The sequence below is a fragment of the Salvelinus sp. IW2-2015 genome, unplaced genomic scaffold (assembly GCF_002910315.2).
Source record: "Salvelinus sp. IW2-2015 unplaced genomic scaffold, ASM291031v2 Un_scaffold1830, whole genome shotgun sequence".
Classification (NCBI taxonomy): Eukaryota; Metazoa; Chordata; class Actinopteri; order Salmoniformes; family Salmonidae; genus Salvelinus; species Salvelinus sp. IW2-2015.
In genome coordinates, this window is record NW_019943201.1 from 164,167 (window position 1) to 178,385 (window position 14,219).

The following is a 14,219-nucleotide window of genomic DNA, read 5'->3' on the forward strand; positions in this document are numbered from 1 at the left end:
GATGTTTGTTTGAGACAATGCATTTCTGAACATAACACACCAATTTCAAATGAGGTTTTTGGACATAAAGTTTAACTTTATCGAACAAAACACACATTTATTGTGTAACATGAAGTCCTGTGAGTGCCATCTGATGAAGATCATCAAAGGTTAGTGATTAATTTAATTGCTATTTCTGACTTTTTGAGCCCTCTCCTTGGCTGGAAAATGGCTGTATGGTTTTCTGTGACTAGGTGCTGACCTAACATAATCGTTTGGTGTGCTTTCGCCYTAAAGCCTATTTGAAATCGGACACGGTGGCTGGATTTACAAGAAGTTTATCTTTAAAATGGTGTAAAATAKTTGTAAGTTTGAGGAATTTTAATTATGGGATTTCTGTTGTTTTGAATTTGGCGCCCTGCAATTTCACTGGCTGTTGGCGAGCGCTAGCGTCCCACATATCCCAGAGAAGTTAATCAGTCTCCATCATTATGACCTTGAGCTTGCCATGATCCCTCATCCTTAAAACACACAGAGACGAGTGCGCTCTCTCTTTGAATATTAGCAGAGCAATGTGATGTGGAAGTACATGGTTTGAACCCAGGTCATCTGCACATCACAAGACTGTGTTAACTCCCTGAGCTAAAGGGTATTAGCTTTGGGAGCTAACACAAGTCTTGAAAATAACAACTCACTCTGCCCTGATAAATGTGTYTGTGTGCATGTGCTTGTGCGTTTCTGTGTGTCCAGCCCAATAGCATTGATTTCCCAGTGCTCTGACAGTGAATTACATTGGCTGACCTAACCCAATCAGAATAATCTCTCTAGCTACTGCTTTCTATTGCCCCCGAATTTGTTCAACATTTTTTCCCTTATAATAATAACTAGAGGAAGTCGGATCAGAAATCKCTGTTTCAGAGAATCAAAAATCTGMCTTTGATACYTCRATCAAACTTCCTGCCTGAAAGGTGCTGTCCAATGTGCTGAAATGTGTAGGCTACATCACATCGACCAAGTATCTGTCGTCTATGTAGGTACAGTATGTTTTCTTTGAAGAACAACAGGTTGGTGGGAACCCCAATTCATTAGAGAGGAGAATGAATATGGCAGGTTTGGAGAGAAGCATTTCCAGTTTCCTGTTTTGTTGAAAGGATATATCAACAACAAACACCAGTTTWATGAATAAAACACAGAGGAGGAAGAGAGACATATCCTTTTCTCTCTTATCAGCGTTGGGCCAGTAACTAAGGTCGCTGGTTCGAATACCTGAGCCGACAAGGTGGAAAATCTGTAGATGTTCCCTTAAGCAAGACACTTAACCCTAATTTGCTCCAGGGGCYCCATACTACTCAACAAATATGGCTGACCCTGTAAAATAACATATTGCACTGCACCTATTCGTGTATGTGACAATGAAACATCATTATTATTATTATTATTATTATTATTAAATGACCACTTATGCTGCCATGTGCCCCCTTTCCCAACCAATCATTTCCCTTACACTCTCTTGCATCAGGATATGTAACGTCACACCTTTAAAAGCGCGAGCAGACTCCCGGTGGCCGGCAGAGCAAGATGACCTCCGAGTACACACGGTGGACCACGGGGAGGGAAACACACACACATCCTTCACTGAGAGTTAACTGAACTTTACGCAGCCAGTCGGTGAGCGGGGCGCAGGAGAGGACTGCGGTTTCTACCCAGTAGAATTCGGAGTTGCTTCACCTGATGAAGAGATGTTGTTTTTCAGCTAACAGCGAACGGACATTCACTTTTTTAGTGGTGTCCTTTTTCTCTCCAGCCCATATAGCAGAGTTGGATGTGAGTAAACACTACAATGTTTCACGCGGCTGTTTGTGCTCCTCCCGTGATGGGCTGACAGAGACAGAGAGACCAAACCAAATGGATTATCTTTCCTCCAAACTCCACCGGCCACCTGTAGAGTAACTAACGGGCCGGTATGATAGTGTCTAACGTTAGTCTGAGCTGCGGCGTGAGCTGCCCATGGGGAGTCAGTGACGGTAAGACGGTGGTTACGCAGGGAGGAGGCTCAGGTTCRCTGAGTCCTACGGGACATCTCGTGGTGGCAGTGTGTCTGGGGTTCATAGGTACATTCGGTTTCCTCAACAACCTCCTGGTGTTAACGTTATTCTGCCGGTACCATACGCTGCGCTCGCCCATCAACGTCCTGCTGTTGAGTGTGTGTGTTTCGGACCTGCTGGTCTGCGTGCTCGGAACACCGTTCAGCTTCGCCGCTGCCACGCAGGGCAGGTGGCTGATCGGTAGGGCCGGATGCGTCTGGTATGGCTTCATCAACTCCTGTTTGGGTGAGTAGCCTAGTGTGGGTGTGTGTGCCATATTTATCGACTAAACTTAGCCTACCACAACCCCAAACCCTAACCTTAACCAATTGAAATAATTTCCTTTTGCCAACAAACGCAGCTCAGATGAAAGTATTCACTAAATGTGTTTGATATCAGTTTGCAAACAATGTAATTCAATGGAGTTAATAAAGCCGCATACAAACTTGYTCTTTTTTTTCTTGAGTAAGGCAGCTCCAAAATGCAYGTGTTTCAGCGTAGCTCAGTGCTTTCTGTGGTGGTGGGGTGGAAAATACGGGAACGTAGGGGTTGGTAATGTTCTCTAGTTGCGCTGTGATTGGCTCACTGTTCTGTCACTCTTGGGGACACTAAGTCACTGCCAAATGTAAGGGTAGAGCTCACAAATTCAAGCCCCATGGGTGCTGCCATAGAGTTACATTAGTAGTGCCKATCCAAGAAYGKTCAAGGTCATTGCCCACAGTTGAAAATGACGTCAAACCACGTTATATCTACAGTAGCTTTGATTGGACTGATCTGATCATGTCAACATCATACTTTAAAAATCTTAGTTTGTAAGCTAGCYGTCATCATCATGAATCAAGTCGACAATCTACTGGCAAATCCTTTATAATCCTTGTCATATGAAGAMAAARAATGAAGAGAAATTATAGATAAAATGTATCGGTGCTCATAGGCCATTGGACATAAACATTAAACAACAAGTTGGAAATCGCAAATTCAACAATGAGTGGTTTGGAAGGAATCAGTGGCTAACTGCCATCACTAGCCTACTATTCAGTGGATGGGTCCCGAGTCTGGGTTTAAGGGTCTCTTTTCATAGTTTAAAAGGATAAACATTCAACATTGGCCCTGCTGTCAATCCAGCATGACTTCTGCCGCGCTCAAAACAACTGGAAACTCAGGACTTGAAAATCTGACTTCAGTGAGTTCAAGACAACTGGGAACTCTGAAGTTTTTTTGAAAGGTCATCCAACTCGGAATCGCAAGTTGGGAACTAGGCCTCTCTCTAGAGCTCGAGCTGAAGATCACTGACGTCATCATGATTCGACCTTGTTTTTTTACGAGTTCCCAGTTGTTTTGAATGCASCATAAATCCAGAGAATGCCAGACTTTTATAACAAAGTTTGATGACACAATTTGCCCACGAAAGACCGCCACTCCACTGTCCTGTTCAAGTGAGCACACCACAACAAGGTGAGTCCAAAAATGTCTTGTATACTGCTGCAAAATAATGTAATATGCCAGGGAGATATGTATACTGTAGCTAAGAAATGAATTCTAAGTGTATGTATGAGTGGCGCAGCGGTCTAGGATGCATCTCAGTGCTGAGGCGTCACTACAGACACCCGTTCGAATCCAGCTGTTTCACAACCAGCTGTGTTTGGGAGTCCATAGGCGGCACCACAATTGGCCTAGCGTTGTTTGGCGGTGTAGACCATCATTGTAATAACTATTTGTTCTTAACTGACTGACTAGTTAAATAAAATTAAGTGTGTTAGTAGCCAATGTGCCTCCACCCTAATAATTTGGTCCTTCCCCCTCTTAATTTTGCCTACTTTCTGAAATGTTGTTAAGAGCTTTCATTGTCAGCTTATATTCCCCTTATTTTTCTACTGACTTGGTGTACAGGGAGAATACTGTAAGAACGCCATGTTCGAATTCTGTCGCTGTTACATTTCAAAAGTGCTGAACAAATAGTTATATTGACTACGTCCGTCTAGCTCGTTATTTAATGTCTAATCAAAATTACGGATGCCTCTTATCCACTCGTCATCCCCTTATGCGTAGTTTGTACATCTCAAATTTCAGTAGAAACACATTTATTTAAGCAAGTCAGCCATTTTTTTTAAAGGCAGAAATGACTGAATGTTCAGCAGAGCTGCATTCAGAACTTTTGTCGGGATCTTGAGTTCGATTTTCTCAATGAACTTAATATGGCCTAAAGTGATAAACATACAAATAATTAATTGGGGATTTAAATCTCCCTCTTACTCTCAGACACTTGTGGTGGTTCCAGGTATCGTGTCTCTGATCTCCCTGCATCTGTCCTATGAGCGTTGCTTACCATGCTGTGTCGGATACAGGCGATGGTACTGACTCGTACAGCGGTGCCGAGTGTGTTTCTCCTGGTCTACGCCTGGCCTGACACTGCCCCCGCTGCTGCTGGGAGCAGCTTATGCCCCGAGGACCAGTGTGGTAGTGTGTGTGTGTGTGTGTGTGTGTGTGTGTGTGTGTGTGTGTGTGTGTGTGTGTGTGAAGGTGCAATAAGAAGTCTTCCATTCAAAGAAAAGCTGTTGGCATATGGAACTACAGTATTTATTACCTAGTAACAGTATTCATAGTAAACGTATTCATAGTAACATTATTTATAGTTACAGTCTTCATAGTAACAGTATTCATAGTAGGAGTAACAGTGTTCATAGTAAAAGTATTTATAGTTAAAGTATTCAAAGTAACACAAACAGTATTCATAGCAACAGTAACAGTATTCATAGCAACAGTAACAGTATTCATAGCAATATTATTCATAGTAACAGTAATGGTATTCATAGTAACATTATGCATAGTAACAGTAACAGTATTCATAGTAACAAAAACAGTATTCATAGTAACAGTAGTCATAGTAACATCATTCATAGTAACATTAACAGTATTCATAGTAATATTAACAGTATTCATAGTAACAGTATTCATAGTAACAGAAACAGTACTCATAGTAACAGTAACAGTATTCATAGTAGCAGTACTTATAGTAACAGTAAAAGTATTCATAGTAACAGTATTCATAGTAACCGCAACAGTATTCATAGTAACAGTATTCATATTGACAGTGTGTATTGTTGTACTGTGTTCTAGGAACCACCTGTTCAGTGGACTGGAGGACCCAGACACCCAACAACATCTCCTACATCGTCTGTCTGTTCACCTTCTGTCTGTTACTGCCTTTCTCTGTCATAATGTACAGCTACGGCAAGCTGCTCAGCGCTATCAAACAGGTAACTAACCCCCGACCTCTGACCTATTCTAACCCTTCAATCAGTTTACAGTTTAGAGAGTTGAGTTTAGCGCTAAGTGCCTGGAGTTTAGAYCTAAGTGCCTGGGGTTTGTGTAACGGTAGCACCACCACTTGCTGAACACATACTCTCCATGTATGTGTCAAATCCTCACCCCACTACTATTTTGACACACACTTCTCTCCTTCTCTTCTCACCAAAAATGTTATTTCCCCATGCTTATTAAAAGAGTTTAGAGCTTAGAGAGTTAAGAGATGTGACAGTTTAGTTGAAAAGAACATCTAGCCGTCTGAGTGTTTAGCTTGGATACCATCACCCACTGTGGACTTAATGATGATAGTTAAGGTTCTGAATCACGACAGGCAGTACAGATGCTTCTCAGTCCAGGACTTGTATTATCTTCATCACCACCACATGTAGTAATCACACAGACATCATCTTCTTTTACATTAGGAATGGAACTTGTGGTTCTGATATGGAGGATCAAAGCTGCCATAATTAGAATTAAATGAATAAATAAATACATGCACACGTAATTAGATAAATAAATGCATGGATGAATGATTGCACACATAAATAGATAAATACTCATTTAAAAAAAATATCCCACATTCTTTAATTTTATTCATATATATTATTTCTTTATTTATGTATTTTTTCCTCCAGTATGATAATAAAGGGGTGTCAAGCAAACGTATGTGGGTGGTATCTAACACACCACTGGTTGATCAATGCCATGGCGTGATGATCGATTACATTTGCCTGGGCTGCATTCAGTATGACAGAACMTGTTCAAAATGTAAAGGCCATGTTTCACATAGCTGCACAGCTATTTTCAGGTCTCTCCAGAGATGTTCGATCGGGTTCAAGTCTGGGCTCTGGCTGGGCCACTCAAGGACATTCAGAGACTTGTCCAGAAGCCACTCCTGCGTTGTCTTGTGGTGGGCTGTAGGGTCGTTGTCTGCTTGGAAGGTAGAACCTTCGGCCCCAGTCTGAGGTCCTGAGCACTCTGGAGCAGATTTTCATGAAGTATCTCTCTGTACTTTGCTCCGTTCATCTTTCCATCGATCCTGGGCTAGTCTCCCAGTCTCTGCCACTAAACATCCCCACAGCATGATTTGCCACACCATGCACCGTACGGATGTGCCAGGTTTCTTACTGCAGAGATGTGTCCTTCGAAAGGTTTCTCCATCTCCACAGATGAACTCTAGAGCTCTGTCAGAGTGAACATCGGTTCTTGTTCACCTCCCTGGACCAAAAAAGGGGCCCCTTTTCTCCCCCTGATATCTCAGAGTCTTGGTGGTTCCAAGCTTCTTCCGTTTAAGAATGATGGAGGCCATTGTGTTCTTGGGGACTTTCAATGCTGCAGACATTTTTTGGTACCCTTCCCCAGATCTGTYCCTCGACACAATCCTGTCTCGGAGCTCTACAAACAACTCCTTCGACCTCATGGCTTGGTTTTTGCTCTGACATGCACTGTCAACTGGGCGACCTTATATAGACAGGTTTGTGCCTTTCTAAATCATGTCCAATCAATTMAATTTACCACAAGTGGACTCCAATGAAGTTGTAGAAACATCTCAAGGATCTCTAGACCCTTTGGTATAAGACTCAGAATAGAGCTCAGGTGCATCTTGTTTCCAGGTAAGACCCTTGCGTCCAGTACAACTGAAGGCCACAGTCCTCAGTCTGGCAGCTTGAAGATGTGGCACCATCCAGGCCCATGTCACAGCATGCAGCCGCCTGATAGAGAGATTACAATAAATGCATTATGTACCTTTCATCACCAAAGCTGTGTTAGCATTTACTGCACATGTTGCTGAACAATTCAACCCTTTTGTTAGTGTCATTGATATATGGAAATTCCCATACAATATTTAGTTCTGTCTCTAGGGCATGGAACCTAGTCCTGGAGTGCCGCAGGCTCTTCATGTTGAGTAACCGGGTGGTAGCCTGCTAGTGATGGCTATTTAACAGTCTGATGGCCTTGAGATAGAAGCTGTTTTTCAGTCTCTCGGTCCCAGCTTTGATACACCTGTACTGACCTCGCCTTCTGGATGGTAGCTGGGTGTACAGGCCGTGGCTAGGGTGGTTGATGTCCTTGATAATCTTTTTGGCCTTCCGGTGACATCAGGTGGTGTAGGTGTCCTAGAGGGCAGGCAGTGTACTCCCGGTGATGCGTTGGGCAGTCCGCACCACCCTCTGGAGAGCCTTGTGGTTACGGGCAGTGGAGTTGTCGTACCAGGGTTGTGAATGTGTGACAGACCGTTTTGTGAACTTGTATGCAGCTTTCTTTGTTATGTATGATTTTTGTCTCTTCATATGTTCCATACAGCCCGACAGGATGTTCTCAATTGTGCATCTGTAAAAGTTTGTGAGGGTCTTAGGGGCAAAGCCGAATTTCTTCAGACGCTGTTGCGCTGTTGCTACCTCGAGCTTAATGATGAGCTTGGAGGTACTATGGTGTTGAATGCTGAGCTATTGTCACGCCCTGACCTTAGTATTKTTTGTTTTCTTTATTATTTTTGGTTAGGTCAGGGTGTGACAAGGGTGATATATGTTTTTTGTCCTGTCTAGGGGTTTTGTATGTTTATGGGGTGGTTACGAGTCTAGGTGTTTTGTATGTCTATGGTTGCCTAGATTGGTTCTCAATTAGAGGCAGCTGTTTATCGTTGTCTCTGATTGGGAACCATATTTAGGCAGCCATATTCCTTGAGTATTTCGTGGGTGATTGTCCTTGTTTAGTTGCCTGTGAGCACTACGTTGGCTTCACGTTTCGTTTTTGTGAGTTTGTTAAGTGTTCTTCGTTGAATAAATAGAAGAATGGATTCATATCACGCTGCGCCTTGGTCCACTCCTTTAAACGTCCGTAACAGCTATAGTTCATGAACAGRATTCTTACATAGGTATTCCTCTGTCCAGAAGGGATAGGGCAGTGTGCAGTGCYATGGCGATTGCATTGTCTGTGGATCTATTGGGGCGGTATGCAAATTGAAGTGGGTCAAGGGTGTCGGGTAAGGTGGAGGTGATATGATCCATAACTASCCTCTGCGTAATGAGGAAGTAGGGGAAAAATGTAAACTTCTAACTATTTCTGGTCTAGTGATCGATTAAAATGGTGTCCGACTTGAAAAAATCTAAATATACACATTGAACATTCATATTGCAATGTCAAGCTTTACCTATGGATCTTGAGTCCATGATTTTGGGTATCAGCCTACTCATATATATAAATTCATATACAGTGGGGAGAACAAGTATTTGATAGACTGCCGATTTTGCAGGTTTTCCTACTTACAAAGCATGTAGAGGTCTGTAATTTTTATCATAGGTACACTTCAACTGTGAGAGACGGAATCTAAAACAAAAATACAGAAAATCACATTGTATGATTTTTAAGTAATTTTTAAGTAAGTCATTACTTTTACTTTTAAGTAATTTTTAAGTAAGTAATTAATTTGTAGCTTCAGAAAATCTGTTCCAAAGTATTCCCACGTATAATAGAGAGATATGTGATCGTATTCCAATGTAAGCAAGGTTTGAAATTATTATGTTTTTGTCAAATAGTGTATCTGTGGCGCAGTGATCTAAGGCACTGCATCGCAGTGCTAGCTGTGCCACTAGAGATTCTGGTTTCGAGCCCAGGCTCTGTCGCAGCCGGCCGCGACCAGGAGGCTCATGGGGCGGCGCACAATTGGCCCAGTCGTCCGTGTTAGGGAGGGTGTGGCCGGCAGGGATATCCTTGTCTCATCGCACACTAGCGACTCCTGTGGCGGGCAGGGCGCAGTGCACGCTGACACGGTCGCCAGGTGTACGGTGTTTCCTCCGACACATTGGTGCGGCTGGCTTCCGGGTTGGATGGGCATTGTGTCAAGAAGCAGTGCGGCTTGGTTGGGATGTGTTTCGGAGGATGCAAGGCTCTCAACCTTCGCCTCTCCCGAGTCCGTACGGGAGTTGCAGCGATGAGACAAGACTAACTACTACCACTTGGATACCACGAAAATTGGGGAGAAAAAAGGGGGTGGYAAAAAAATACAAAAATTAAAAATAGTGTAACTGTTTGGACTTCTTGCGGTCAATATGCAATATGCCAATTATTTGTAGTGTTCCGGCCCRCTGACCATCTGCTTAATAAATAATTGGCCCATGGCTTAATCTAGTTGATGATCCCAAATCGCTATACAATAACTATCTCTAAATAACACTATCTTCTGTATGAATACTTGTGCAATCAATTTGAAACTGGCACTCAATGTAAACAACATGGAGTATCTGAAATATATTTAAACTGCAGAATAGCAACAGTGCTATATAATACAGCTACAGATGTAACAGAGTAACTAAAGATCATTAATTGTCGTCGATCATCAACCCCAAAACTTACTTTCTTGGATGCACGCACAATCTTCCTTAAGAAGAGTACAGGATGAAGTAATTTGAGGATTCCTGGGGATTGAGGTTGTTAGGGAGACTTCTGAGGCTCATTAATGTATAGACTTTAACTAGCTTGTTTTTCTATCTAAAATGAGAATGTGTTAACAAGTTCGTTAAAGTCTATGTGTGTGTGTGTGTGTGTGTGTGTGTCTTCCCTCCAGGTGAGCAATGTGAGCACGGTGGTAACCCGTCGTCGTGAGCAACGCGTGCTGGTGATGGTGGTAACCATGGTCGCGTGTTACCTGTTGTGTTGGCTGCCGTACGGTGTTGCGGCCCTGCTGTCGACTTTTGGCCCTCGCAACCTTTTGACCCCTGAGGTCACCATAGTCCCCTCGCTGCTGGCCAAGACATCTACAGTCATCAACCCTGTTATATACATCTATATGAACAGACAGGTACACACACTCWCACACACACTCTCACACACASACACACCCTGAACTCCTGTGTGGCGTTGTCAGTCTTCAGTTCCTCCCAGCCGTATCCATGGTGACAGTTAGTTGAGAGGAGCTGAAGACTTAAAAGGCTGCACGGACTGCCACAGAGAGCGTGTGTGTTGTCTGTAAAATAACCTGCAACCAGTGCCTGTGTTTTGAAAGTATCCCTGCGACCAAAGACAACGTGCCCTATCGCACGCACCCATTCACAACAATGTAGAGACGCAGGTTGTTCATCAGCAGATACTACATCCCAACACAACCACCACATAACGTTGTCTCAGCGTTGAGGTCTGATTTGTCCTGGGTAAAATGTAGTAGACTACAAGTATACGTGTGGAACTGGAAAGTATACTAAGTACACTATGTTTATTCAGGTGTGATACACCCTGCTTGTATGTTGTGCGTGTTAGTGTATGTACTGTGTATGTGTCTTTGCGTGGCCGTGCATGTGTGTGTGTGGGGGGGGGGGTTGAGAGATCGAGAGAGAGAAAGGTGTGGGTGTGTACTTGGATGATACAATAATGCTAGATTGAATTTGATTTGAAAATTCTCCCGTCCCTTGATACCTAGCATTAGCATAATATAATAATTTGCACCGATCCAAACACACTCTGTGATGTGCTCTGACTCTTTGATTTGACCCTCATATCAGTTCTCAATGCAGCAATCAATGTGTGCATGCGTGATTACTTGTGTGCATTTCTGTGTTCATGCAATATTGGTGTGCATGTGTTTCTCTCTCCCCCTCTCTCCATCTCTCCCTCTCTCTCTCCATCTCTCCCTCTCTCTCTCCATCTCTCCTCTCCTCCTCTCTCTCATCTCTCCATCTCTCTCTCTCCCTCTCTCACCCTCTCTCTCCATGTCTCCTTCTCCCTCTCTCTCTGTCTCTCTCTCTCTCTCTCAGTATAGTGTTGCACAATGAAATCTCCAATGAAAACTAATATAGACAGAGAGAGAGTGTGGCAGTGATGATATGAACAGGGATATGACAGGCCCTGACTTATGGGACCCAATCATATTACATTTGACTGATGGCCCTTTGGGATCTAGAATAATCTGACCAGACAACAACACACACAGAGTTCTTATGACAGGCTGATAAAGGCTGAATAATTGCAGATAAAGGAGTGAAGACTGTGTGTGTGTTGTGTGTGTGTGTGTGTGTCGTGTGTGGTAGTGTGTGATGTGTGTGTGTGTGTGTGGTGTGAGTGTGTGTGGTGTGTGTGTGTGTAGTCTACAGGGTGTTTCAAGGCTTTGCTAAGATGTTCTTACCTTCCTGACCGAAGCTCCAGTTTGAAGGCGCCATCACCGGCGACCAAAACACTCGGGGCCGTTCGCGATGGAAACGGACACGACGTGCCGTTGTTTTGGCGTCAGTAGGCCCTCCCACTCCGACTGACTCTGCCAACAGTTCCTTAGTGGTAGCGGATGACCTGCCACCGTCACCTCCCAAGATCCCCCCCCCGGTCCAAACCACGCGCCCTCTCCAAATCCCTCCCCCTGTCCAAACAACGCCCACTGCCAAACCAAGACTGACCCTCATAGCTCACTACAATGGATAGAGAGGGAAAGGCTTTGTGTCCCCAATACTAATGTACGTTAGGAGTCAGAAGGAGATACGTCATGGTAAGATGGAGGTCTCTCTAGGAGTAGTCATTTGAAGCTGTGCAGTAGGTGGTTTTGTTTTCTTATCAATGTGAATGATCAGAAGTCTGACAGATCTGTTAGAGGTGAGGATAAATCCCCAGGAGTCTTACTAATACACACACACACACACACACACACAACACACACACACACACACACACACACACACACACACACCACACCACACACAAACACACAACACACACACACACACACCACCACACACACACAAACACACAGTAACCAGTGGAATAATTTGTAAATGAATTGTTGATTCGATCAATGATGGTGAAAAAATGTATTTCAAGCACAAAATGATTTCTCTGATGGCTCAGGTCAGGAACATTGTTGCAGGGTAAGATGATCCTAGATCTGTGGCGATGAGCAACTTCAGCCTGAAGTAGTCTCTCAAGACAGACGGGTTGCCTCCCACAATGTACCAATGTTCAAGCTTAACATGCCTGTTTGTATACAACATCAGTTTGGCATWGAGGAAAGGGCCATTCGTCTTTCTTACAAATCTAATCAAATCAAATTGCATTTGTCACATGCGCTGAATACAACAGGTGTAGTAGACCTTACAGTGAAATGCTTACTTWCAAGCCCTTAACCAACAATGCAGTTTTAGGAAAAATATGACTAGGGTTGCTGGAGTCTTTGACCATTTTTAGGGCCTTCGTTTGACACCGCCTGGTATAGAGGTCCTGGATGGCCGTAGTCACTGCCTTATCCGCTTGTRGCTCTACCGTAAACATCCCCCAGACACAAAATGGTAGCTAGCAAGATGGTGATCAGGGAGTTTTTTTTTAATGAGGGCATTTTGCAAGGGGCTAGTTTGCATCAACTACCTTCACTAGAACCACTGCAAAGGTTTTTCCTGCAAACTTTGTTTCGAATCGAGAGGTTCTGGCATGTCTGCCTCGTGATTTGTTGGGAGAGTTGTCTGTCTGAAGAGGACCCTCCCCGGATAGTTTTCCTTTTTTTTATTTTCTTGAGGTTACCAAGAGAATCCGTCATTAATCCCAGTGCTGTTGCTGCCCTTTGTCTGGGATTTCCGAGACTAAACCTGAAGTGAAGGATTAGCATGTTAGCATTAGTTTTCGAGAGTAAGCATGCTAGCAACAAGACAAGCATTAACGCATTAGCCTGTTTGTATTGGGCTTGAATGGAGAATTAGTATGCCAGCAATGAAACAAGCGTTAGGCTGTTTGTATTGGATTTGAATGGAGAAATAGCATGCTAGCAATGACAAAAATAACAATTTGCTTTGGGTTTGAATGAATGATTAGCATGCTAGGTGTAGACCTTACAGTCAGAGATGGGGAATCAGCACACCAGCACKTGAAAGGATTTAATTAAAAACACATTAGCTATGTCACAACAACAAATTACACCAAGCTACAAAAATAGGGCAAGCTTGTTATTTTATTCACTATTAGCTACATTAATTAATGGTGTTTTAGCTATGCAGGAACATTTCAGAGAGACACTGTGTTTTTTGGCAGAGAACATATTATTTGATGAGGTTTTTGGTGATGTTTTGTTGCCTAAAGAGCAGGATATTCTGTGCATTTTGTTGATATAAGGATTATTGATGGGCTCTCTGACCCTGTTTCCATGCTTCGTACAGAAGCACTGATTGAAGATTTGATACACAAGGGGATTTGATACAGTGTGTTAAGCATTTCATAATAATATAATTTGAAGTAACATTTTGTGCAATTATAAATGTTTGTTTAAACATATATATATATCCCAGAGAGAAGAAGATAAGTCTGTCTGTACAGCCTCTTAGAGAGGATTGGAGAAGGGAAGAGAAGCGGGGAGAGGAGAAGAGAAGAGACGAAAGGAGAATAGAAAAGGAGAGGAAAGGAGAGAAGAGAAGAGACGAGGAAATGTTCTCGTTCCCTATCGCCCCTCATCTCTTTCAAATATATTCCTCCACTCTTTCTTTCTCCCTCCTCTCTTATTTGAATTCACAGCTGTCAGATTAAACCATGCATTATTAACTGAGTTACAGTATAGGGAAGAGAATACATGAAATGCCCCATCAGGGCATAAAGTAGATAATATAGTAGATACTATAGTAGATAATATAATAGCTAATATAGTAGATACTATAATAGATACCATAGTAGATAATATAATAGATAATATAGTAGATAATAAAATAGATAATATAGTAGATACTATAGTAGATACTATAGTAGATAATATGGTAGATAATTAGGAAGATAATTAAGTAGATAATATAGTAGATAATAAGGTAGATAATAAGGTAGATAATATAAGGGTTAATAAGGTAGATAATATAGTAGATAATATAAGGGATAATATGGTAGATAATATAGTAGATAATA

General features: G+C 42.7%; 1 protein-coding gene across 1 annotated transcript; it reads left to right on the plus strand.

Annotated features, from left to right (window-relative positions):
- Positions 1–1,942: 1,942 nt before the first annotated feature.
- On the plus strand, positions 1,943–11,592 carry LOC112072133 (opsin-3-like). Its single transcript, XM_070439665.1, has 5 exons — positions 1,943–2,309; positions 4,342–4,380; positions 5,181–5,320; positions 9,934–10,167; positions 11,446–11,592. The coding sequence occupies exons 1-5, from the start codon at positions 1,943–1,945 to the stop codon at positions 11,590–11,592; spliced, it is 927 nt and encodes a 308-aa protein (XP_070295766.1).
- The last annotated feature ends 2,627 nt before the right edge of the window (positions 11,593–14,219 follow it).